Source organism: Cottoperca gobio, unplaced genomic scaffold (genome assembly GCF_900634415.1).
Source record: "Cottoperca gobio unplaced genomic scaffold, fCotGob3.1 fCotGob3_192arrow_ctg1, whole genome shotgun sequence".
NCBI classification, from domain to species: Eukaryota; Metazoa; Chordata; class Actinopteri; order Perciformes; family Bovichtidae; genus Cottoperca; species Cottoperca gobio.
The window spans coordinates 55,339-81,466 of record NW_021166834.1 but is presented as its reverse complement, the minus strand read 5'-3'; the positions used below and the strand labels follow the sequence as shown (position 1 = coordinate 81,466).

The 26,128-nt window shown below is 43.3% G+C and overlaps 3 protein-coding genes across 4 annotated transcripts; 2 read left to right on the top strand and 1 right to left on the bottom strand.

The window, feature by feature from the left end:
- The first annotated feature begins 487 nt into the window (after positions 1-487).
- LOC115004820 (ER membrane protein complex subunit 3) lies at positions 488-4,618 on the top strand. Of its 2 annotated transcripts, none has more exons than XM_029426520.1 (9): positions 488-574; positions 1,440-1,639; positions 1,779-1,836; positions 2,278-2,371; positions 2,570-2,674; positions 2,996-3,077; positions 3,264-3,343; positions 3,577-3,659; positions 3,949-4,618. In XM_029426520.1, exons 2-9 carry the CDS (start codon positions 1,485-1,487, stop codon positions 4,075-4,077), a joined length of 786 nt encoding a protein of 261 aa, XP_029282380.1. In that variant the 5' UTR covers positions 488-574; positions 1,440-1,484; the 3' UTR covers positions 4,078-4,618. The 2 variants fall into 2 exon arrangements, with proteins under 2 accessions (XP_029282380.1, XP_029282379.1); XM_029426519.1 differs by lacking the exon at positions 488-574 and adding an exon at positions 579-675.
- Positions 4,619-4,677: 59 nt separating this feature from the next.
- usp11 (ubiquitin specific peptidase 11) lies at positions 4,678-20,302 on the bottom strand. Its single transcript, XM_029426513.1, has 21 exons — positions 20,193-20,302; positions 15,526-15,635; positions 14,867-14,997; positions 14,595-14,712; positions 13,554-13,699; positions 13,355-13,416; positions 12,224-12,323; positions 11,644-11,817; positions 10,893-11,051; positions 10,506-10,730; positions 9,960-10,043; positions 9,671-9,765; positions 9,312-9,515; positions 8,951-9,042; positions 8,042-8,545; positions 7,707-7,777; positions 6,948-7,060; positions 6,652-6,801; positions 6,404-6,519; positions 6,213-6,301; positions 4,678-5,950 (listed from the first exon to the last, which is right to left on the bottom strand). The coding sequence occupies exons 1-21, from the start codon at positions 20,300-20,302 to the stop codon at positions 5,735-5,737; spliced, it is 3,069 nt and encodes a 1,022-aa protein (XP_029282373.1). The 3' UTR covers positions 4,678-5,734.
- A 1,210-nt stretch (positions 20,303-21,512) lies between these two features.
- Positions 21,513-25,492, top strand: rfc2 (replication factor C (activator 1) 2). The gene is made up of 6 exons (XM_029426514.1): positions 21,513-21,855; positions 22,615-22,720; positions 23,183-23,284; positions 23,767-24,025; positions 24,504-24,764; positions 25,159-25,492. The coding sequence occupies exons 1-6, from the start codon at positions 21,534-21,536 to the stop codon at positions 25,267-25,269; spliced, it is 1,161 nt and encodes a 386-aa protein (XP_029282374.1). The 5' UTR covers positions 21,513-21,533; the 3' UTR covers positions 25,270-25,492.
- Positions 25,493-26,128: the final 636 nt, after the last annotated feature.

Sequence of the window (26,128 nt, the reverse complement as noted above, 5' to 3'; positions counted from 1 at the left end):
TTTTCAGGATAACAAGCTCTTGATAATGTGTACTTTTGCGTTCAATATCTGTATTCGAAAAAATCTAAATTGTTGCAAATATCATGCCACAAAAGCACACTTTTCAATAGAGCCCACTGAACAGAAACAAGGTGCAGGAAGAATCTGCCCACATCCTTGGTTTTCAACTGTACTGCACAGGATGCCTTTTACCTTGCAACTGGGGAGACATGCAGAATAAAGGACTTACTTTTGTTGAGTATTTTTCAAAGTGTGTAGTACTTTTAATTGAGCACAGGGTTGATATACTTCTTCCACCTCTGACATGATAGGGTTTTTTCTACTTTTTACACCACTACTCGTTGCACTCTTTTTTTTTTTAAACGTCTTGCTTTTTAATCCATATTTTGTGACGATAAAGCACCTGGACTGCATTTATTTGCATACAGAGCTTTACAAAAATAAGATTGAATTTGTTATATTTAAACCACTATCACTTGTTCAGTGTTTCCGCTTGAACCGGAAGTGCTTCGTCGTGTTTTAAAACTGCGGAACGTGTTTGTCGCGTTGCTCATTCACAAAGTTCATAAATGTGGTAAGTTAACGTTAATGTCAAACACATCATTCAGAATATTCTCCGACACGGGCAGTCTGTCAAAGTCTAACATATATAATGGACTGTCATTGAAACAAACGGTTTGTAGAGAACGTAATTCAAAGGGGAAAGAGTAACTAGGTTAGCTAGCCCAGTTAGCCGGCTAGCGTCTTTAGCTAACTTTCTATTCGAGGAAGCTGCTGCTAATGCTAACGTTAGCTGGTTGTTGGTAAATGGAGATTGGTCAGCTGTCAGTAGTGAGTCAGCAGAGCTTCTTTTAATTCTGGATAAAGTGACGATGGAGCTTAAGTCGTGTTTGGTTGTTTGGTTTAGCTGTTAGCTGCTCGCTGTGCCCTCTGCTGCCTTTAACAGGTTGGCTAATGTGTCACCAGATCTTTTACCTCAGTGTAGAAACTGTTGGTACAGGTAAAGCCCTGCAAAGGTATTAGCATCTCAATATACCCAAAGTATCAAACATTTCTCATTTCAGAACAATATGAATATTATTGAATTTTAATTATTGATGCATTAATGTGTTCATCACTTTCATGCTGGTAAAGGTGCAGCTCACTGCTTTACATATTGCTGGGTATTTTAAGATTAATCTCTAATAATACATCATTTATTGGGTCATTTATATTTTGTTTTAACAGCACTTTAGTTGAATTACTTGGTTGCATTCCACCGTTGTGTCACTTAATCAAAGTTAGACTCAGTTATCCGTATAATAAACGTGTAATGGCGTGCAGTTATTAACTGTAACCGGAGAGTTGGGAGAAGTATAATATAGCTTGTATGTAGTAGTGGTTTGACGCAGTATTTTGGCCCTTCAATCTGAAAATAAAAAGTATTTTTCCTCTTTCAGAGCGTCTCCCTGTCTTTCTTCGGTTGGCTGGTTGAACAGAGAGCGATGGCCGGCCCAGAGCTCCTGCTGGACTCCAGCATTCGTATGTGGGTGGTCCTGCCCATCGTCTTCATCACCTTCTTCGTGGGGATCATCCGTCACTACGTCACCCAGTTGCTCCACAGCGACAAGAAGGTCGACCTGGAGCAGGTTTCTGACAGGTGAGACAAAGTTCAGTCTGCTCGGCAGCAACAAGCCAGTGACTCTGAAGCTTTAACACATTCAGGTTCTAATGTTTGAAGTGATGCTGCAGAATATGTTCGCTGACTCATCTGAGGTTATGTCGGTGTTTCTGTTCAGCCAGGTGCTCCTGCGCAGCCGCGTCCTCAGAGAGAATGGAAAGTACATTCCCCGACAGGTAAGCGTTCCCTCATTGAGAATTAAGGTTTGGAAATACAGTAAAAAATAATTGTTATTCTGTTATTCAGACCAAAAACAAGAGCTGTTTATATGTCTAGTTTTTAAAATTAATTTAGTTATATCAGGGAGGGACCAAGTGAAAAAATACATTCATCTCAAAAAAGATGCCCAAGCAGCGTGTCCTGCAGCCGGGACTCATAATCTTCTCTTGAGGGTTAAATGTATTACTTTCCAGGTCTGTCGTCGTTTGTCTTCTCATTGTGTTTGTAACTTACACATGATTACTGATAGCTAAAGAGCGGAACACTTTAAAATTCTCTTAAAAGTTGTAAATCTGCACCGTAGACATTTAAATGAAATCCTAAAGGTCTTAGTGGACGTGTGACTCTAAAGTGAAAAGCTTTGAGCTGTTGTGTGTAAACATGTTTCACTGTTTTAGTCTTTCGCCATGAGGAAACATTACTTCAACGACGCAGAGACCGGCTTCTTCAAGAAGGTCAAGAGGAAGGTCGTCCCCAAGAACCCCATGACGGGTGTGTGTTTGTCATGGTGTGTGTGTGTGTGTGTGTGTGAGTGAGAGAGAGAGAGAGAGAGAGAGTGTGAGTGTGAGTGATCAAAGTATTGTAAACATGTGGACTGGAACCTACAGAAATGTTGTTGTTTCTGTAGCTCATGGGGATAAACAAACGTTAAAGTGTGTGTGTGTGTGTGTGTGTATGTGTGTGTTGTAGACACCAGCATGCTGACGGACATGATGAAGGGAAACCTGACCAACGTCCTGCCCATGATTGTGATCGGTGGATGGATCAACTGGGCTTTCTCTGGATTCGTCATAAGTGAGTTTTTCACCATTAGTAAACATTTGAGTGACATGTTGGATGTTAATCTAAATGAAAGAGTCGGATTGTTTAAAAGGTTTTGATCCTGAAGAATAGTGATTGTGGAAACATCGGTACAAACCGTTGATATTAAATCAGAGAACCCGCTGAAACCGTCACAAACCCCACGAGGGTCGTAGTAGCACCAGCAACATGGAGAGATGGGAAGAACCTGTGTTCTGGATATCAGTGGGCAGTAATGTGGCGGAGGTCTAATTCATTAGTTTTCAATCGTCACTCAGTGACTGATTGTTTCTGACGTCTCTTGTCGTCATCCAGCCAAGGTGCCGTTCCCTCTGACTCTGAGGTTCAAGCCGATGTTGCAGCGAGGGATCGACCTGCTGTCACTGGACGCCTCCTGGTAATAACACACCTCCGTATCTCCGTATATAGCAGGGTGTCTACAGTTTATATTATGAAATATGTATTTTACCTCCACATGACCCGGAATGATCATATCTTTATATTCTATAAGAATCCTAACTGGCTTCACACCTTGAGATATAAAGTACCACTAACTGATGATGTCGCTCTCCACGATGTGCAGGGTGAGTTCTGCGTCCTGGTACTTCCTGAACGTGTTTGGACTGAGGAGCATGTACAGCCTCATCCTGGGACAGGACAACGGTGAGTCGCCGCTTTGTTTTGATTCATCAAAGTTTTCTTATTTCCAAAATGTAAAATAATATGAATCACTCCTAAACGCTGTAGAGGAAACATACGTTTGTTCGAACGTCTTGGATTATCACATGAATAATAAAGTGGATAAACTGACGTTTGAAGGCCAGTTAATCCCAGCTGGTGTTCGAGGTCGTTGGTCTGTTTGTTTTATTGATTTCAAGTTGTTGTTGGCTCTTCAGCTGCCGACCAGTCGCGCGTCATGCAGGACCAGATGACAGGTGCTGCCATGGCGATGCCCCCTGACCCCAATAAGGCTTTTAAGGTGAGACGTTAGCCAAGTGAGAATATATATATATATATATATATATATATATATATATATATATATATATATATATATATATATATATATATATATATATATAAAGAATGGTTGAATATATATAATCGGTCTGCATTTGTGTATTTAATGGAAAGTTGAAGGTGTTTTTCACATTATGTTTACGTATGAAGATTATTCTACTAATAAAATAAACGTTATGAGACGTGCAGCGCTGAAGGGAACGCTGAATCAAAATGGAACTTGACTCGTGTTAAATTGTTTGTGTCAGAGTGAGTGGGAGGCGCTGGAGATCGTGGAACACAAGTGGGCCTTGGAGAACGTGGAGGAGGAGCTGATGTCCAGAGACCTTAACTTTGGAACCCTCTTCACTCAGGACATCAAGTCCACCATGTTCTAGAAGGAGCAGGACACACGAGCTCTGGAACATCTGTGAAAGCTTCTAGAACTCCGTCATCATTCTGAACGTTTCTGGATCACAGGATACACATCAAGCTGATCGGTGTTCGTCTTCCTTATTTATTCACGTTCTGCCTTTTATACCAGCCTCCAAATTGTAGTGTATGTTAAACGCTCCGCACTACGTCGTGCCTTCAGATGTAGAATTAAATCCTTTCAGTGTCTGAAACTTCAGCTTTTCTTTTTTTTATTGTCAATATAATTTAAAAGAAACGCTCTTAAATAGACTTAATAGCATTTCATGTATAATTTTCTAAAGTGCAGCTTGTATCCAGAAGGTTATAGAACCAGGCCTTTTCATTCCTCTCCGCTCTAAAGCGTGGACGAGTTCTAGAATGATTCCCAAATGTTCCAGGAAAGCAGCAGACTCCTCGGGAAGATGTGACGTTCATGTTTTCACCCTGCGGGACACTTTGCATGTACTTTTCTACACTGTGGTGATCCAGAACCACGGGTTAATAAAAGGTGCCATCACAACTGGATGTCTCGTGTGTGTTGTACATCCCTGCACAACCATGTTGAAAAGAAGCTCACTCTGTCATCGGGATAATAATCATCCTTTTATTCATATCAAAAGATTGAAAGTACAATAAAATATTTTCATCTGATATTTGACAGGAAGACCAAAGAAAGAAATCAGCGCGAGCTTCCCTCCCGCTCGACCAGGAATGGTAATAATAATAATAATAATACATTTCTTACAATACAAAAATACTGTACAGAGCCGGTTTAAAAATCAGAAGAGCTCCAAAGAGAACTTTGCCTGCGTCCGTCATTCTGTCAAATCATTTTAAGCCTGAATACAAATTTTACCTATAAATATGAAAAATAAGCATCTCAATGTCCTGCACCAGCCGGTCACCTCAAACACCTGTAGTCACGTGACAGCGGAAATTATTCCAAAAATAAATACCAGAAGAAAACAACCAACATATACAAAGAAAGATTAATTTATCATCCCTGGCAGCTTTGTTCAGTATTAAATTATGCTATAAACACTCCTGACTACCCATAATCCCCTGCTCCATCGGCCACTAATGACATTCTGTTGAATTGGTTACTTATTTAATCTGCAGACAATAAGAAGTTTCCGGATGAATGTTTGGACTTGGATATTAACTGATCCTGGTGTTCTTCTTAACCGATACTCGAGAGCATTATGTTCCTGTCTTAAAATTAATGAATCGTGAATTTTAAAATGGAATTGCAAAATGTGCGTAAGCACTGCCGACATCTTAACGAGGAGATTTTAAACATTAAACACAACTTTCACAATGTGCTTCCATTTTAAAATCTAACTCTGAATTCATTATATTCCAGGTTCCATCAACAAAGAGCAGATTAACCGTTCGCTACCTGCCGCCGGATGAAACTGCATTTCTAAATTCAAAGTTTTGGCTCTGAGCATCAAACTACCTGAGTAACAAGTGTCCAAGTTATTTAACATGAGAGAAGAAGAAGCGCGGAGGAGATGCAGATTGTTGTTTTTAGTGACGGGGAAAAGAAGTAATCAGAAAGTTCAAGTGTTGTTGGGGGAAAGAGGTTCTGATAAAAATAATTACTGTAAAGCACAATTAAACAAACTCTTGAGGATTCATTTAGTCTGTTTCCATGGTGACGTAGGAGGAGGAGGAGGAGGCAGCGGCGGCGCCCAGCTCTGCGTCGTCATCCTTGCAGGAAGTGATGTCATTGGCGGGCTGGCTGGTGGAGGAGGCGGAGCTTGTGGAGGAGGCGGGGCTTGTGTTGGGGGCGGGCAGAGTGGGTATTCTGATCTTGTCTTGTCGATGGTAGAACAAAACGTAGGCAGCGTTGGTCTGCACGACAGAGGAGACGACAAATCATACAGGGTAACAACCTGGACCGCGTTTGTTGTGTTGGCGTACAGAAAGTGTAGCGTTATCGAAAAGATGTCATGGCTGAATATTTAGATATTCAGAGTGAAACCCCTCCTGACGACAACAAACAAAGCGCTTCATTAATCTGAGGCAGTTACATTGCTCTGGTTCAATAGTTGTTCCCATTCGACACAAACATGGAGAAACACGGTGCAGGTTAACACCGCTGTCTCCTACTCACCACGATTTGATCCTCCCTGGCGTAGGTCACCTTGCTGTCGTCAAAGTAATACCACTGACCGTTGTCCTTGTGCCTCGCATAGCTGGTGTCTGCAGGAAGCAACACACACGGTTAAGAGTGTGCAAGGTAGTGGAAGTAAAACGTGATGAATGAAGCCTTGAGCAAGACCTGGTTGACAAACAGGGACCTACAATGTCCGTCTCTGAGTCCTCCGTAGTGATTGGACACAGCGATGAGGTCGTAGCGGCTCGGAGGCTCCCCATTGGACAGACTTTTCCTCAGGAGGCAGCCGGAGAAGTCCAGTTCTCTGCAACAACACACAAAAGGATCCGTTTTCAGAGTGTGTGTGTGTGTGTGTGTGTGTGTGTGTGTGTGTGTGTGTGTGTGTGTGTGTGTGTGTGTGTGTGTGTGTGTGTCTGACCTGTGTGTGTGTGTGTACCTGAGGGGGAAGTCCACGATGCTGTCCAGTTTCTCTCTGGTGAACTTTGTGTAGGAGAACCTCTTGAGGTGGATGATAAGAACCTCCGGCAGAAACCAGAGGTCCAGCTTCTTCGTGGCCAGCTGGTGCTTCTTACACACCGGACAGTACCTGAAAACACACACGGTGCAATTAGGCAATAAAAAAACTAAAACGCACAATAAACTAAGTGAATCTGACTGAAAGCATTATTATTATTGATTGTCTATAGGTAGTGTGTGTGTGTGTGTGTGTGTGTGTGTGTGTGTGTGTGTTACCATGGGTTCTCATCCTCCAGTGTCTCCTTGGTGGTGAACAGCTCGATGCACTCCTGCAGCTGAACTGTCGTCTGCTGCTGAGGCACCTCCATGCTGGCATGTTTCACATACTTCTATACAGGACAGGAGGAAGAACAAGACGGAGAAGAGGAGATGAGGAAGACGTTTCTTTCATGTTTTCCTGCATCTTCTCTCCTACTGAAGGTTCTGTTAAACAGATTTACAGGCAGCGTCTCCAACTCGTCTTTTGTAAGACCTTTACGACCGCCGTTGTGATCGCCTGCAATACAACGCGATTTGCTTCCAGCTCAGAAAGCAACAGTTCTTTGCTGGACGCTACACAAGTTCAAGATACGGTGATGGTGAGCGTGTCGGAGCTCCTGACCCCGACAACACACAGCCTGGGGAGTTGACCTGACCTGATGAGGTCTCTAGAGAGGAACAAGGTTTGAGAAGCTTCTCCTCATCAGATGCAACCGTTGGTTAGGAGGCTCCGCCTGCTGTCGGGTGTGTCGCAGTATTTTGTGATTTAATGTTGTGTTCAAACATTTGTTAATTGTGCGACACAAAACAAGACATGATCTGACTTCAGGGCTGCCAGAGACAAAACTTGTCCACTTACATTCTGTGGTGAACAAACTTGTGCTGACGGACTCCGACGCCTGTGGGGGCTTCCATAAACCGGTATTAAACACGTTTCCGAAGCGTTTGATATGTAGCATTAGCATGCTTTGCACTGCACAACATGTTCACACTGACCTCGGCCTCGTTTTCATTGTAGAATCTCTTCTTCATTTCAGGGTCCCAGTCGATGGCCACATACGGCTGAGCTGCAGAGAGACAGACGGTGCTGTAGTACGACACACATGGAATGCAACACAGCAGACTGATGACGTGTGATCACAGCTGATCTCTAAATATACACGTGTGCTTGCACCCTCACACTCGCCTCGAAGGTGAAACAGTCAGTTAAGAAGGTTGAATAAATGAAAGAGCTTCAGAAATGTGATTGCGGTCATAAACAATTTAAAGATGGTCTCTTATGATTAGTACAGTGTGTGTGTGTGTGTGTGTGTGTGTGTGTTCATAATTACAGCTGAAGGACACGGCGCTCCCTCCCTCTCCCATCCCTCTCTCAGTCGTCCCGTTGGAGTTGACCGCCTGGATGGTGAACAGACTCTTCCTCTTCTTTAGACACGCCTTCCTCTTAGCTGGCTGCTCATTGGCTGGCGGGCTCGGGGAACACGCCTCTTCCTGCTTGTCTTCTTCTTTTTCTTCTTCTGTGGTCTCACAGGGCGGCTGCGGTTGCTCTGCTGGTGGTTCTGCGCTGGTGTCGGTGGTCCCGCTCGGGCCCTCGCAGGGGTTAACGTCATCAGTATTGGTGGTGTTGGCGTCGGCGCTGCAGACGGGCTCAGTCTGACTCAGGGGCCCGTTATTGGTGTCGGCGTTGCTCTGGTCCAATGAGGGCTGTGTGTGGTTGATAACGGGGCGGGGCTCGACGGTAGTGGTGTCGTCTGATTGGCTGTTTGCCGATGCATCACCGCAGCAGGGTTCTGTCTGAGACGGCCCGGCTTTCTCCGCATCCTCCGGCTCGTCCTCTGAGGAAACAGCACAGAACCGTTTAGAGTGAATAAAGCTGAGCACACGGCGTTCAGAAGCAGCCGGCACCTCACCGCCACCGCCACTGTGAATTAACCGTTAACTAAATAACTTCTAACTGAATTTATCTGATTTGCTTTTTAAACTCTCAATCAGAAGTCTTGTCCTCTCTTTGAAAACTACGCCGAGTGTGTCGGCTCACATTTGTAAAAGCGATTGATGAGATGAGTTTGTACAAGATACAAATCTAAAGCCTTTAAAGTTGTTGTCTGAAATGTTTACGAGCTGCCCGACGGGATACACTGTGTCTTGGATTTGTAATATCTGATTTTGATAAGTGCTATACAACTAAACACTCATTGCAATAATAATGTCACGCTTGTAGCTGCAGGAAGCAAAGATACCGTCACTGATGCCGTTGGTCTGAGTCTTGTACAGCTCCTCTTCTTCCTCTTCCTCCAACTCCTCAGAGGGATCGGGAGGTCGCACATAACGGCTGCACAAAAACATATATGTTTAAGTATATATATATATATATATATATATATATATATATATATATATATATATATATATATATATATATATATATATATATATATATATATATATATATATATATATATATATATACACACACACATATATAATAAAAAAGGAATACAAATGTCACAGTATAGCAAAAATAAATCCTAAAAGTGTGTGTGTGTGTGTGTGTGTGTGTGTGTGTGTGTGTGTGTGTGTGTGTGTGTGTGTCTTGCTCACGCCAGTCTCTGCAGGAACAGGTTGTAAAGCGCCTTCTGGCTGCAGCTGCTGCGCGGCACGCTGAGCAGCAGCGGGTGACCGAACAGCGACGTGCCGTACGAGCTGCTGCCTGAGCCGTAGTCTCTGTAGTGAGAGCGCTCCCTCAGGTAGAGCGCCAGCAGCACCTGCTCCTCCTGCTGCTCCTCCAGCTCACTCAGCTCGTACCTGAACACGCCAGTCAGTTCAACAGCAGTGTAACATTGTGTAAAGTAGCATACAATGGAAACACTTGGATAAAGTACATGCATCTCAAAATGAGCATTTGAGTAAATGTACTTAGTTACTGCAAATAAATTAAAATAGTTGCAAATAGTTTTTACACAAAGATGTCGTCTCGGTCCAGTATGCAGCTCAGAGACTCGTCAGTGTTGTAGATCTTATAGAAACGGTGGTTGAACACGTCAGCGACCACCATCTGAAACACACCCACACACACACACAGAGTTTGTGTAACCTCACCACTGATATCATTTTCTTCTACAGATCCTTTCAGCACATTCACAGCTTCAGTCGTCTCTCACAAGCACCACTTCTCACTGGCTCTTATTTCTGCCCGTGTCGACGGCTGTAACAGTTCGATGTTCTTTATTAACCAACAGAACAACACACCTGTGCGGGAGGTACGCTGGTCATCTCTGACAGGGCGGAGCAGAGGTCGGACACCTTCCCCGTTTTAGGAACCACAACGCGATGCTGCAAACACAAAACACAAAACACTTGCTTCACGTCGCTGTACTTCAGTGTTCCGGACGCTTCACCATCACGCTGGAAGTATTTAAACGCACAGTATGTAATCTTCCGCCACGAGGGCTCTCAATCAAAACAATAGCAAAAGAGAGAGTTTGGTGACATCGTGAAGTAGTGAGGGATCATGGGAGTTGTAGTCTTCACCACCATTTCAATGTCACTCAGCTGCTTTAAAAGTTCCTCGTTCAGGAGGTTTTAATTATCCGCAGGTCTCCTCCTCTCCAAACCGACCCGGTGATTAAAACCAGCAAACTTACTAAATAAACCAGTTTCACGTAAAGAATCTGTTTCTCGATGTAGGTCGGCCGAGAAGCGGTGAGCCGAAGCACTAATGTTTGTTCAGCTAGTTCATCCTGTTAAAAACAACCATCGTGTAGAGGAACATTAACGTCAGGTAGAACCGGTTACCTGTGCAGGTTTGGCGTAGGGGTCCAGTGAGACGAAGAACACCTCCATGACGCGCTCCTTGCTGACAGGAAGTGGGACGCTAAGGTAGCAGAAGGGGTCTAAGGTCACAGACACCTTGTGGCACTCCGGACAGACGAGCGTGGACTTGAAGAGGCCGTGAAACGTGTCAACGATCACCGAGTCGTTCCGCCGGCGGTGGTTCCGCCACGCCTCCTCCGCCACTTCCTGTGGGGCAGGAAGGAGAGATGTGGATTGTGAGAAGAACATCATCCGTTTGGATTCTTAAAGCAGCTTTTAATTATTATACATTATAAATGATATATTTCGGTGAAGGCAAACTTTAACCAGAGCGTGTCGGTCGTCTCAGGTGAAGTCGGAGCAGCTCACCTGGTCTGGTCGTCCTTCGGCGTCCCGTAGTTCGATGTACTCTTTGTTTTTCACTCTGTTCAGGTCTTCGTGCAGTCCGTCCAGCAGGAAGGACAGCAGCTCCTGACTGTCGTGTTGCTGGTAGCCCAGAAACTGAGACGCAAAGTGACCCACCTTCGTCTGCGCGCGCACACACACACACACACACACACACACACACACACACACACACACACACACACACACACACACACACACACACACACACACACACACACACACACACACACACACACACACACACACACACACCACACACACATATTTATAAAACTTCTTTAAAAAATGAATGGAGGACAAGTTTATAGAAGAGACGGCCACTTCTCATGTCAACAAAATGAAAAGTGACAGCGGAGGAAACGTCAAACACTGCAGACATTGTGCGGAAACAGTCAAATATGAACAACGCATTTACAAAATATAATATTTAACACCGTGTTCAGCTCTCAGCAGAGTCTCTGTGGTTCCATCTGTGGACAGATCAGAGATCAGTGAGGCAGCGGTCTCTTCAGTAGCACACAGGGTGCACACAGGGTGCACACAGGGTGCACACAGGGTGCACACAGGGTGCACACAGGGTGCACACAGGGTGCACACAGGGTGCACACAGGGTGCACAGTGCTTTTATCTTATTCTACGTTGTAGTCACCAGGTGTTCACAGTGAGATCTTCTGCGTGTGCTCAGAAACTCGCCGGTCTAACATTGCGGTACCTTGAAGACGCGCGGCACCACAGAGTAATGCCTCCCGGACCACATCTGTTTGATGACGTCAGCGTAGGCCTCGGCGATCTCTCCCTTCATGCCCAGAGGGTTCGTGAAGTTCAGCTCCTCCAGGTAGGAGCTCTGCAGGAAGTACTCCGTCAGAGGGGGAGTGTTACTCAGACACTGCAGGGAGACACGGGGACGTTAGGCTGCACCGAGTAACTCAAAGCTTCGCTCATAACGCTGACATTCAAATACTGGGCAGCTGACCACTTCATGTCAGCTGCTTATTTTATTATTATTGTATTAAAGGTGATGACGTCATAAAATATGACAACAGACAACGTTTTCTTCAATAACCTCAATGAAGCTTGGAATGTGAAAACAACCTTAATTAAAATGACAGTTTACATCCACGTCTGTCCAACATGTCATCACTGAAATCCTTTGTTTGAAACTAGCACATGAACTCATGTGTTGTGAGGTCAGTGACCTTTGACCTTCAAAATCTAATCAGTCCATTGAGTCATAAAAATAAACGTCTGCTGAGTCACATGTCACAGGTGTGTGTGTGTGTGTGTGTGTGTACCTGTAGCGCAGAGTTCATAAAGCAGGTGTTTCCCAGGTTGGTGAGGCCGCAGACTCCCGGCTGTCCTCGGTACGAGTCCTGCTCCTCCACAGAGTTCCTCCTGGAAAAAGCAAAAGAGGCGTCAGCAGCGGCTTCAGACTGAAAGTGACATCAGGACAGTTCAGCGTTACACAACGTTCAGAAGGAAACAGGCGGCGAGGAGAAGGCAGGGGAGACGCACTGTGGCGAGGAACGCATGATTTAGTTGTTTATGTGTCCAGTGTGCAACGTCTCTTTCTGCGTACAGCGTGGAAACTAAAGTCTGACATCACCGCCCTCAGAACAGGCTGCACACGTTGAAGTGTTTATTCTTTATGAAAAACAAAGTTCAACAGCACGTGGGCAGCGAGACGGTTACATGCAGCCGCTGAAGTCTTTCAGATGTGTTGACGAGTCCCGCCTGGAGATGAAGATTTTCTTTTCTAGCAAAGGCTGCAAAATTCAAAATTGAGTTCTCTTTTGGACACTGCACTCTGAACCCGACAACTCGTCAACACAAACACTAGTTAGGCCTGAAGCCTGACGCTGAGTCATGAGGCTCTGATAAATAAATAGATTGTAATGCATTATACTGACATTATGTCAAACACAACGGGAACATTATAACCTGCATCAGAGGATCATGTTTTAACGAGGTGAGCATAATAAACTGTAAGGAGACGCCATCAATCAGTAAACTTCTCTCTGGTTTATAAACCTTGGAATGGAGACATGTGATTTGGATTTATTGTTCACATACATGTATATAATATGATGATCGCTTCAGTTAAAGTGGCAAAGACGTCATTATTCTACAGCCGTTACATTGTGCAATCAACATTCACTTCATGATGATCAGTTAAAAGAAAAGTGTGTACTGTCCCTTTAAGAGGTTGGGACAGATGGACTGAAGGAGAGTCAGAGCAGCAGAGGACAGAAACAAAACTGAAAGTAAAGTGAAAAGAGATATTTCCCCAGACGGAGGGGGGGGGGGGTCAAACAGAAGGAGGTAACGGAGGAGGAGAAGAAGAGACGGTAAGAGGAACATTTAAAAAAACAATAGAGACAGAAAGATGAAGCATTAAAGTACAAGAGAGACGCGTGTGTTCTTACATGATTTGAGGTCTGGAGCTCGGCCAGGTGCCGTCTGCATTTCTCGTCTCCAGGATCACCGTCTGTGTCACACACACACACACACACACACACACATCACTGAGGCTTGCTGCTATGAGTGGCTGTAAAGAGCCATGGGATCATTCATGTGGAAATGATCATTATTTTATATTAGTGACAGTAAACAGTTTGTCTTCACCATCCCTGAGCTCAGACAGGCGTCCAACACGCACATGTAGACGTTCCTGAGACGCTCGCAGGTGCTGTCCGAACTCTTCATCCACAGACGACACTCTGAGCCCGGAGGCACCGGGAAGGCCTCGCACATCGCCCTCTGGATCGAGCCTACACACTCACACACACACACACACACACACACACACACACACACACAGTAATAAAATGTAGAGGTCTTGACTGGCCATGCTTTAGGAAACAACAAAAGGATAATAAATGGAGTAAACATTAAATATACAAAAGCAAATACGTAAAAAAAAAAAAAGAGTGAAACTAAATAATGAAACAAGAAAATAAGAAAGATTAAACACTTTGAGGTGTGGTCCACAATAATACACTTTTCACTAACTTGTCGTGTTACAGTCCTTTGGAGTAACTTATTGTGTCCATCATAAACAGATCAGACATGATGTCAAACCTTCTTCCTGCAGCTCTGACAATCTGAAATGAGTATTCAGCAACATTTTCTGAATAAAGTCCACAAAGAGCGTCTGATCTGCATTTCTGTCCAGAATACTTGTTGCTAAACTCTGGATGCCCCACACGTCTCCAACAGCTGGACGACTTTGTGTCATCTGGTCCGAGCCTCCTGGTTCCCCTGAGGGGAAATCTTAAAGCTCCAGCAAACAATAATATTTCAGACAATAGTGTTCTTCCAACTTTGTGTTTGTCCCCTCCCTGAATCTAAAAACAGTCAACAAGAGAGAACGATGGAGAGCTCAGCCAGTGTCGGCCACGTCTCATGCCTTATTACTAACTAACAACTTTCAACACACACAAAGATGCTGATGTCCCGGGTGAGTCAGCTGCATAAAGAAATGTTTGTTGTGGAGGAACTTCTCTGGCCTCCAGCAGCACAGACTGAGTCAGACCTCTGCTGTGAAGCTGTTTAACAACCTCCCCACGTTTGTGTCGGAGAGTAAGTGACAGCAGATGTTCTCTCTCTCTCACTCTCACTCTCACACACACACACACACACACACACACAGAGAGATCAACTCACGTATGCTGTCGGCGCGGCTGAACTGTACGGTGATGACGTTCTCCATGTTGCTATGGAGACAGAGGAATATCTCAACGGGGTAAACCTCCACCTTCAGAGTGCTGGGCAGGTCCACCACCTGACACACACACACACACACACACACACACACACACACACAGTTAAACATTCTGAACGCCAGGATTACCAGAAATCCCCCCCCCCCCTCTCAGTTTTTAAACTACACGACGATGCCAGCATCTGATTGGCTGCCGTGTATCTGCCGATGTTACCTTGCGTTCCAGCGGCGGCTGCCCGTCCACCATGTCGTACCAGCTCAGCAGCTTGTGCCAGGCCTCAGCCGGCACCAACATGAAGTCCTCGTTCTCCACCAGGCGCTCCTTCAGGTGGTACGAGTCCAGGTCTGAGAACAGGACACACGCCACTGATTATGTTTAATGAAGACGCGTCACAGTTTTAAACCTGAAGCTGCCGAGATCAAAGTCAGTTTCTTAAAACTGCAACAAGATGGTTTTTTTGTCCGGTTGGGAAAAAAATCTGAAACAGAATTTAGAACAACAAAAAAAAAACTCTCCACAGAAACAATGAATTATTTGTGCTTCTTAGAACAAAGAAGGCAAATGTGAGCAGAAACACAGAACTGTCTAATCCAGATCATCATCAAAGCAAAGATCATTTTAAATTGTCACATCTGCTACAACCTGTTCAATAAACATCCGCTCTGAGGGAGCGCAACGCATGAGAGGTCAGAGGTCATACATCGATATCTCCACTGTAGTGATTCAAACCGTCACAAGAACAGGAAACATTTCTCTTTCTTTAAAGAGTTAGAGGTAGGATTCATGACAGCGATGGAAGAACTAGAAGAACTAGAAGAGCAGGACATGAGGAAAACAAGGAGGACATGTTTGTGGGCGAGGCGTTTACTGACCCTCAAACAGCTCAGTGTTGTCGATCTGACCGGGGAAAGACGACGAGTTCTGGTCTCCGGTCTCCACAAACTCCTTCCACTGTTCATACCAGCGACGCTCCACCACGTACCTACACACACACACACACACACACACACACACACACACACACACCTTTCTGTTAATGACGTGATCCACAATGGAGTCGCAGGTACTTTAATACAAACAGCAGAGAAGCGTCTGAAGTTAAGGACTGACTTATGTTGGATTTTTTTAAGATGTTTGCATCGATGTGATGACAAACAAGTATTTCTGTCTTTCTTTATGCATTAATAATTGTTCTATGGATTTAACGCCACAGCTAACAATTATCTTCATTGTCCTTTAATGTATTTTCTTGATTGATGGTCAATAAAATGTCAGAAAATAGTAAAACAATGTCTGTTAAAACGTCCGAACGTGACACGAACGAGCTGCTTGTTTTGTAGGAAAACATAAATAGTTTATTATCACATAAAGCAAAGTAAAGCTGCTGCTCGTTAACTTTGAGAAGCTGGAACGAGGAATTAATCAAAGAAAAATTTTTTAATGGTCAACTTATCAATTAATGTACAAACTGACCATAGAAAATATGCCGTAGACAAATAACTTTTATTACTTTTGATAAAGATATTAAAGTGTACTCAGTTACACTGCTACATTGCTTGTTAAATTATTTCCAACATTCTTTTATTGATCAAACTGAAGGAACTACTTTGAGTGGCAGAAAATCTTGATTTTAGCTTCTCAAATATGGCAGTTTTCTTGCTTCATATGGTTTTAAAGCGGGGGTGTCAAACAGGAGGACAGACCCGGCCCGCAGGAGGACTTTGCAAAGTGTAAAAACGACAGACATTAACTGCTTTATCAAAATGTGTTGTAGACACACAGATCTGTAAGCTGTAATGCACGTGTGTACATGATAAACTGAGGCTTAACATTGTTGCACTTATTTTTCTTAAGAAATTTTAGGTTGTTCATGTTTTGTAAAAAGATAGTTAATTTAATGTGAACAACTTCAGAATGTACTTTGTTTGCACTAAAACAAAGTAGTTCGTTGCTTATTGGTCTTACGCTGTGATGTTACTGCTTGAGATCAGATCGGGCTGCAGGTGGAACCTGAACATCTTTAGGTTCTGGACTGACCCAACACTTTGAGAAACTGGGATGGACATGTTTAACTGACACACCTTTTTTAGAAGATATCAAGAAAATAATCTGCAGATTAATCAATTTAGAAAATCATCATTATTTGCAGCCACACTAATCAAACTCCTGAAAGTCAGTGTCACGCCTGACAAGTCATTTACACGGTAAGGAGTCCAAACATTTGACCAAAACAAAGCCAACGAGTCACAGCTGATCAAACGGCTTTATTAAAAGACACTTCGCACATCAGCTGTTTTTATTTACACGAGTCTGAGGAAACTAAAACAATGGATTTAGTTTAGGCTTTTCTACAGGAGATGAACAACAACAACCACAGAGGCACACAGTTGGTCCAGTGATCAAATCTCAACCCTAGAGGTCACTAAACACCCATCACACAGCTTCAGTGTCACAGACCGAGTCAAATGTCTTTTCAACAGATTGTTGTGCAGCTAACAATCTTTCGATCAGTTGATCTTCTTCTCCGTCTGATTTCCTGTAACAGCGCATGTTGATCCGAACACGTTTCACACTGTGCACCTGTAAAGTAAATGTTCTGACAGGTGTACGGCTTCTGGTCGACTCTGAGGTTCATGAAAGTGTTGAGCGAGAACAGAGAATAAAAACCAAGTGAAGAGAAGACCCGGCATTTTCCTGGATTCATCCAAACTTTCTCTTTTTCAACACAACATCATTTCTGTCAAATGTTGTATTTGTACTATGTTGTTTATCCTGTACACACGACATCTATTGTACGTCTGTCCGTCCTGGGAGAGGGATCCCTCCTCAGTCTCTCTCTGAGGTTTCTAACATGTTCCCCCCTTTAATTATGGGGTTTCTTTTAGGGAGTTTTCCTTGCGAGGGTCTAAGGACAGAGGGTCTAAGGACAGAGGGTCTGAGGACAGAGGGTGTAAGGACAGAGGGTCTAAGGACAGAGGGTCTAAGGACAGAGGGTCTAAGGACAGAGGGTCTAAGGACAGAGGGTCTGAGGACAGAGGGTCTAAGGACAGAGGGTCTGAGGACAGAGGGTCTAAGGACAGAGGGTGTAAGGACAGAGGGTGTAAGGACAGAGGGTCTAAGGACAGAGGGTGTAAGGACAGAGGGTGTAAGGACAGAGGGTCTGAGGACAGAGGGTCTGAGGACAGAGGGTCTAAGGACAGAGGGTGTAAGGACAGAGGGTGTAAGGACAGAGGGTCTGAGGACAGAGGGTCTGAGGACAGAGGGTCTAAGGACAGAGGGTCTGAGGACAGAGGGTCTGAGGACAGAGGGTCTAGGACAGAGGGTCTGAGGACAGAGGGTCTGAGGACAGAGGGTCTAAGGACAGAGGGTCTAAGGACAGAGGGTCTGAGGACAGAGGGTCTAAGGACAGAGGGTCTGAGGACAGAGGGTCTGAGGACAGAGGGTCTGAGGACAGAGGGTCTAAGGACAGAGGGTCTGAGGACAGAGGGTCTAAGGACAGAGGGTCTAAGGACAGAGGGTGTAAGGACAGAGGGTCTAAGGACAGAGGGTCTAAGGACAGAGGGTCTAAGGACAGAGGGTCTGAGGACAGAGGGTCTGAGGACAGAGGGTCTGAGGACAGAGGGTCTGAGGACAGAGGGTCTGAGGACAGAGGGTCTAAGGACAGAGGGTCTGAGGACAGAGGGTCTGAGGACAGAGGGTCTGAGGACAGAGGGTCTGAGGACAGAGGGTCTGAGGACAGAGGGTCTAAGGACAGAGGGTCTAAGGACAGAGGGTCTGAGGACAGAGGGTCTAAGGACAGAGGGTCTAAGGACAGAGGATGTCGTATCCTGTACAGTCTGTAAACACTGAGACAAATGTAGAATTTGAGATATTGGGCTAAATAAATACATTTGATTTGATGTCTCATGTTTCAGCTGAGTCAGGGAGAGTTGTTCAATTTTGTAAATGTTTTTTTGTGTGTCATTTAGGCAAAGTTCTTATATGGCTGATTCATTATTATATTATTGGTATCGAGTCATCAGAAAATACTAAGCCTCAGCTCAGGCTAGTATAGTTTGAAGCTTCATTCAACGTTGACATTTGAATAATAAACATTTGAATGTTTGTTTTCTTCTGCATGTCTATTCATTCTGTAAACCTGGTATTCCTGCACAGCTGCAGATAAAGATTAGGCATCACTAATATCATTAGTATTGTACTATTTCTAGAATTAGTTTCCAGTGGTGGCTGCGTACGATTCTTTCAGACTTGTGTGATCCAAACATTTCCAATAACTCCAGATTGTTTGCAAAGTCCAAAAGTCTAAATGTATTGAAAAGAGATGTAATCATTTACAACCTGTTTTTATCTAAAAAATTTACTTTTTCACTGCGGTCAAAAAAGTGTTTTCTCTCCCGCTTGACGCACACAAATGTAGAAACGCACTTATGACTTATATGCATTAAAGAAAGTTGATTAAAATATATATTTTAAAGACAAAATCCATTATTCTGACACTTCTGATGGCGTCATAAAATAGTACAACATAAATGCAAAGCCACAATACAAGCTTTGAATGTAAAAACATTTCGTACAGACACAGCTTGTGTCAGAGATGTAAGGCACTGTTTCTCTTACAAAGTCGTAAAGTCACAAGATTTGTTGCTCGCTTCTGTGTTTACGAAAATAGTGCCACAACTTGGAACTAAAGTAATCCATATATGTCAAGTGAGACTATTTATGTGGAAGTGTTTTAAGTAGTAAGGATTTACTTTTGGGAAGTAGTGAGACTTGGATTATACTGCATGAGTTGTGCGAGAGTTTGTAAACCGATGTTTTGATATAGTTTTGCTGTTGTTAAACAGGGCCCCAAGTTACTTACATTTATTAAGACATTTCAGTTTGAGTCTTTGGTAATTGATATACATATGGTCGTTTTGTGGGTGAAGTGTTCCTTTAACAGCTCATAAGGAGCTTCACCTCAACAGCACACCCCTGCTTTTACATTAGTGCATGAGTAATAATCATTTATTTATATAATATGTAGTAAGAGAGTCCCAGGGGACATTTTTCCACTTTAACATTGTTCTGATGATACTTACATACTTAAACTTAAGTGACATTTTCAATGTGACAGTATTTGTCCGGGCTGGCACTTTAACTCGAGTAAAGGGTGTGATTGCTTCCTCCACCACTGCTCTGAAGTGAAACGATGATTACGTGAGAGGAAGAAACTGGGACTAAACCAGCTCTGGTGAAAACAAAAGTGGAAGCATACGAGTCGACCCTGAACATCATATTGCAGTTGGTTGACAGGCTAACGTTAGCAGCGTCGGTTAACGGTCAGTTTACCGTCTGCCCGGTAAGCACCGGTTAGCCCGAGCTAACACAGCCGCAGCGGCTAACATCCAACACTCAGTCGTTAAACGGTTCTCAACAGACTCACGTCGACACCGAAACGGCTCGTCTCTACCCTTAACCCCGTTAGTAACCGTTAGATAACGTTAGCCGTGTGATGCTAACAGTCAGTGTTTGTGTGTGTGTGCGGGCGGACACTCACCAACTGTCCCCAGCTCGGAGCTCCCACTCCCGCAGCAGAGACTCGATCTCCCGCCGCTGGGTCTCCAGGCCCGGAGGCTCCGCGGCGGAGCAGCGGCTGTTGGCCGTCATGATGTTTAATCAATCACTCATAAATGTTGGAACTGTTAGAAATATTAAATAGAGCCAAGAGACGAAAGACAGAAGTCAACCGCCGCATTGATCAACCGATAAACGGGAAGCTACAAGGAGCTGTGTTTGCGGAAGAAGGAAACGGTTTGACTCAGACGATGACGACTTCCTGCCGAGGCCGACCGTTCATCCGCAGCTACACCAGGGGGCATTTATTAAACATATATTCATTTAAACCATTATTAAAAAACAACGAATACACTGACTGACTAGTAGGATATCACCATGAAACCTCAGTCGATTACTTACATTAAGGCAAGTATTTATTACATTACAAGTTTATGCAAATGAGGCATTGTCTTATTAAAATATGTGCTAATTTGCATACATTTCCGGAAATCTGGACATTGGATAAAGCTAGGTTCCAAATGTGTTGACAAATTATAATCAAAGGTTTTTGATGTCTCTTTGCATCACTCCATAAATCAGAAAATACTGCCAATGGCAATTTCTTTTTTAAATTGCCAGGTTTTTAAGATAACATGTTATGTAAATCAGGTTCTGGATGGTTTATGAACACAGCCCTCTGTAAATAAAACTTTAGAATATAGATAGAAATGAAACTGGAAAGTTTGGTGTATGTAAGTGTGACTGAAGTGGAGATACTTTTAGTACATTTAGGAGAAGTTGACGCAAATAGACAAAGTTAGTGTAATAAAGACCCAAATGTGTATTTTGGATGTTTTCTTTCCACGAGTCTGAAAAAAGAAATAAATGAATAAATAGCCAAAAAGTAGAAAACTCCATAGCCTTTTCACTTTTCATAATTCTTTGCCATTTAAAATCCCAAATAAATTAAATGTACATCAATAGTAAATACATAATAAGTAAATAATAACAAAATAAATGTAAAAAATATGAATGTCTTCAATTTAAGGTTAGTGCATTTAAACTCTATTAATTCATATGAATTTGTACAATCTTACACCTCTATGCAGTTATTTAATTGCATATTTAAAATTCATATCAAAATGCATTCAAATAGGTTGTTTTCATAAATCTGCCTGTGTGTATATAATTTAAAGAAGAAAAAGAAGAAGAAGAAGAATATAACAAATATATTTTGTTTATGACGTCGAAACTTTTCTCAATTGTTGTGATTGTAAATATCGCGAGATTTTAGCCCGTTGTTGTCGGCCAATCAGTGCCGTCACTAATAAACGATCGGCCAATGAGGCGTCAGTTTACTGTCGCGTGGTTGCCAGGGAGGGAAAAGTTCCGCTGCTGTTCGCGGGCTGACATGACAGACGGCAGTAAACTCATCATGGACGTAGAGATGGTGGAGGCTGAGCAAAAGCCGACAGAGAGCGGGCAGAAGGTGGACACTGGAGCCGGGGAAGCTTCGACTAAAAGCTCCGGCGTCACCTACGAGCTGCCCTGGGTGGAGAAATACCGTCCGGTGAAGTTGAACGAGATCGTGGGGAACGTGGAGACGGTGAGCCGGCTGGAAGTGTTCGCCAGAGAGGGAAACGTCCCCAACATCATCATCGCAGGTCGGTGTGGACAGACACGGAGGGACTTAAAGTTTAGAGTTTTATGTTCAGGCTGCAGATTAATAATACCACTGCATGCTTCTCTGGGGCAGAGGATTGAGGAAGTCATCGGATTTGTACTTAAATAAAAGTAGAAACTCTTTTACAAGTAAAAGTCCTGCATTCAGTGTTACTCAAAAGTATTAGCATCAAAATATACTTGTAACACTACCACAAGTAAAATAATGGCTCATTTCAGAATAATATATATTGTATTGTATATTATTACTGAATTGTAATTATTAATGTGTTCATCACTTTAATGTTGCAGCTGGTAAAGATGGGAACATTTTTATATATATATATATATACACACTGCTGGGTACATTTATCATAATGCATTAGTTGATTTATATTTTGTATAACATGTAATAATCTGAATCTGCAAAGTAACTAAAAAGTACAACATTTACCTGTGGTGAAGTAGAAGTATAGGGTGGCAGAACAAGTGGCTCAAAATGTGTACTTAACTGTATTTGAGTAAATGTACTTAGTTACTTTTAACCACTGACCCTAATACAGGAAAACGGACACAAGACATTTGTTGCACTTTGACTTATTTTAAATAATAATAATAAATTGTCCAACCAATGCATCACTGTCCACTTGTCGTCGCTTTAAACTAAGACCATCTAATGTCAATTTATTATTTATAATTTTTTGCATAATCCAGAAAGAAACGTCTTATTGTAAACGAACACACTGACTGTTGTGCTCCAGGTCCTCCCGGCACAGGAAAGACCACCAGCATCTTGTGTTTGGCCCGAGCTCTGCTGGGAGCCTCCATGAAAGACGCCGTGCTGGAGCTCAATGCCTCAAACGAAAGGTGACACAATAACAACAAACATTTGACTTCATTAACTATCTTTTTACTTTGAGCTCAGATTGAACGATAACGCTCAGAAATAGAGATGCATCGATTGCAATTTCCCTTCTTCCTATGAACTATAATTGACAGCATACACAAACAGTTTTGTTACTTTTCTTTCATTGAAAATTGAAATTCAATTGTAAGTTCATAATAAAACATTAACTATTCAAAACTGCACCAAGTTACAGTACAGTTCTGTGAAAACCTTGTTTTTAAAGTGTGTGAGAGACGTTAACGTCTGTGCTGCTGTTTGCTGTGCAACATAAAACCATCATGTAGCACGTGACGCCATCGCCGATCAGCTGACAACCGGCCAGTTTTGATGGATGCATCTCTACTCGGACATCCACACGTCCTGGCTTCAGTTAATTCATATTGTGTGTTGTTGAGTCTATAGTGATGCTGTTGTGTCTGCAGGGGAATCGACGTGGTGAGGAACAAGATCAAGATGTTTGCTCAGCAGAAAGTCACACTACCCAAAGGACGACACAAGGTCATCATCCTGGACGAAGCAGACAGGTGAGCCGACAGGAGCAACGTCAGGGAGTGAACTCTGAAATACGTTATTGACAGGGTAACATTATTATCAGGACCCTGGAAAGTGTCCCAAGATAAATCTAGATGATTAAAAAGGGTGATGGTGGTCTAGTGGCAAATTTAATTGTAGCTTTTTTTCTTGTGAAACACTTTCACCTTTTCAGACCTCCTAGAAATCCTTCAAATACAATCATCCAAGAAAGATCGATGAAACTTCTCACAACCTCGGATGAGGGGTCACAAGTAGATTCACATGACAAACCTGAGAGACATTGGAACATTCATCGTAACACATGTTTTGAAGGTCTAATTATGAAATCGTGTCTTTTACATTATCCCAAAGCTGAGTGGTAGTAAACTGCAGAGTCTGGAGACGCTAATCTAAGATAAGCTGTTTGAAACTGAAGCGGCAAACAGGAAGTTGACTCATACAACGTCTTCATCCTTCTTCTTCCTCCACCCAGCATGACAGACGGAGCTCAGCAGGCGTTGAGGAGGATCATGGAGATCTACTCAAAGACGACACGCTTCGCTCTCGCCTGTAACGCCTCGGATAAGATCATCGAGCCGATCCAGTCTCGCTGCGCGGTGCTGCGTTACTCCAAACTGACCGACGGACAGATCCTGGCGCGGCTGCAGGAAGTGGTGGAGAAGGAGCGTCTGTCGGTGTCTGACGACGGGCTAGAGGCCATCATCTTCACCGCCCAGGGAGACATGAGACAGGTGAGGGGTGGAGTTAAAGGGATGTGTTGAGATGGGGTTGTATGAGGTGCGTACGGTATATTTACAATGTTTCCACTGCTTCACGTTGCAGTCAGACAGCAAGGGGGGAAATGCAGTCGTTATATTCATCTATGCTTTCTGTAAACCAGACTCCATTGACAAAAACAGTAATTAAAAGGGTTAGTTCAGATTCACCAAAGTCACACAATAACACAAACTGACGAACTGATCGAGGTAGCGGCGTCCAGCGACTCCCGTGTTCTGTGAGGTAAAATGACTGGAGTCTGGTGACGTTTAAAGAGCCGAGATAACGGCTTCAGTTCCCCGTCGACAATAGCGGTCTGACGTGATAGTAAAGCAGTACAGAGCTTAACTTCCTGTCTGTTTCTCCAAACGGGGCGGCGTGTCAACCGCCATCTAATACTTTGACTTTGGATATTAATACTAATTCCTGACTTCCTGTTCCTGCGTTTTTCAGGCCTTGAACAACCTGCAGTCCACGAACTCCGGCTTCGGCTACATCAACAGTGAGAACGTCTTCAAAGTGTGCGACGAGCCTCACCCTCTGCTGGTGAAAAGCATGCTGGGACACTGTGTGGACGGGGACATCGACAAGGCCTACAAGGTGGTGGAGCAGCTGTGGGCGCTGGGCTACTCTCCAGAGGACATCATCGGAAACATCTTCAGGGTCTGCAAGACGTGCCAGATGCCCGAGTACCTCAAACTGGAGTTCATCAAGGTGAAGCCGAGCTCAGCGCCCTGACGTTAAATCCATTTGATTCTGTTTTGTAAACTAATTTATCAAGCAAAGAAATATGTTTTGAACTTTAGGTCAGACTAAACAAGACATTTCAAAAGCGTCACCTTGGACGTTCACGGCTTTCTAATGTTTTATAGTCTAAATGATTTAAAACGCACTACTCAATTTACAAACAGGGACTTTATATAAAGCATTATGCTAAGCTAGGCTAACAATGTCCAAACTCCAGCTCTGTACTGCACACGGACATCATGTTGAACTGTTCCTTATAATCCCACAGGTTATACTCTGTCAGCACATTAACATGAGACAGTGAAGTCTGACGTTCACACAACCTCAACTTCTCACCTGATTCTGTGGTTGTGTCCTGCAGGAGATCGGCTACACTCACATGAGGGTGTCTGAAGGTGTGAACTCCCTGCTGCAGATGGCCGGTCTGCTGGGTCGACTCTGCAGCAAGACGGCGCCCCCTGCTGCCAGCTGAACCTCCTTTAAAACCTGCCGCTGCCTCACGGACTCGGATGTGTTTGATGCTGACGGAGCTACAGTTAACGCTCCTTCATTTACACCTGGTGAAGATGTTTTTGATGTGATCGGAGCTTCAGTTTGTTGCACTTGTTTCAACATCACAGCAGACATTTTGTTTCCGTCTGTGGAAGCAAAACAACAAACTAGAGACAATAAATCATCTTTGATCAGTGTCGACATTTCTTTTGGTTTACTAATTAATCAGGAGCTTACAAAGTACATGCTGTCCGCGTCGGGGAGTAACTAGTTACATGTGACTGCTCATTTGGCAGTATGAGCTCAAATTCTGAGCCTTGTTTTGATTGGTTCTCTTAATTGAATTTGGACCGCCTCTCGTCTGCCAATCAAATCACTATGCTAAGCAACCGAGTCTGCGACCGGCCAACCACGATCTGCAGACTTGTGATTTGTTTTAGTGTTTGTGCTTTAAAATCATTCATTTAAGTTAAGACTAAGTGATAATAGCGTCATAAACATGTTTATTGGGAGATGAGACATTAATAAGCACAAGAAACTAAGTTTATACAATCCTTATGACAGATTTATTCACCGTAATAATAATCTTTATTACTGTTAAAAGTATATTTAACTGCCAATGAATAATAAAGTATTTATTGTTAAAGCAACACAAAGGTTAGTAAAGGTTTAACAATGACATAATAAGTTGGGTAAACTGCAACATAAGGTTTTTATAAACGTTAAACAGTCTAAACTTAAGTTTCTTATAATCTAACATGTTGATGCTATTATTCACACTTATATAGTCGTATTAAAATGTGTTATTAAATCATATGTATATTAACTAAGCTTATACA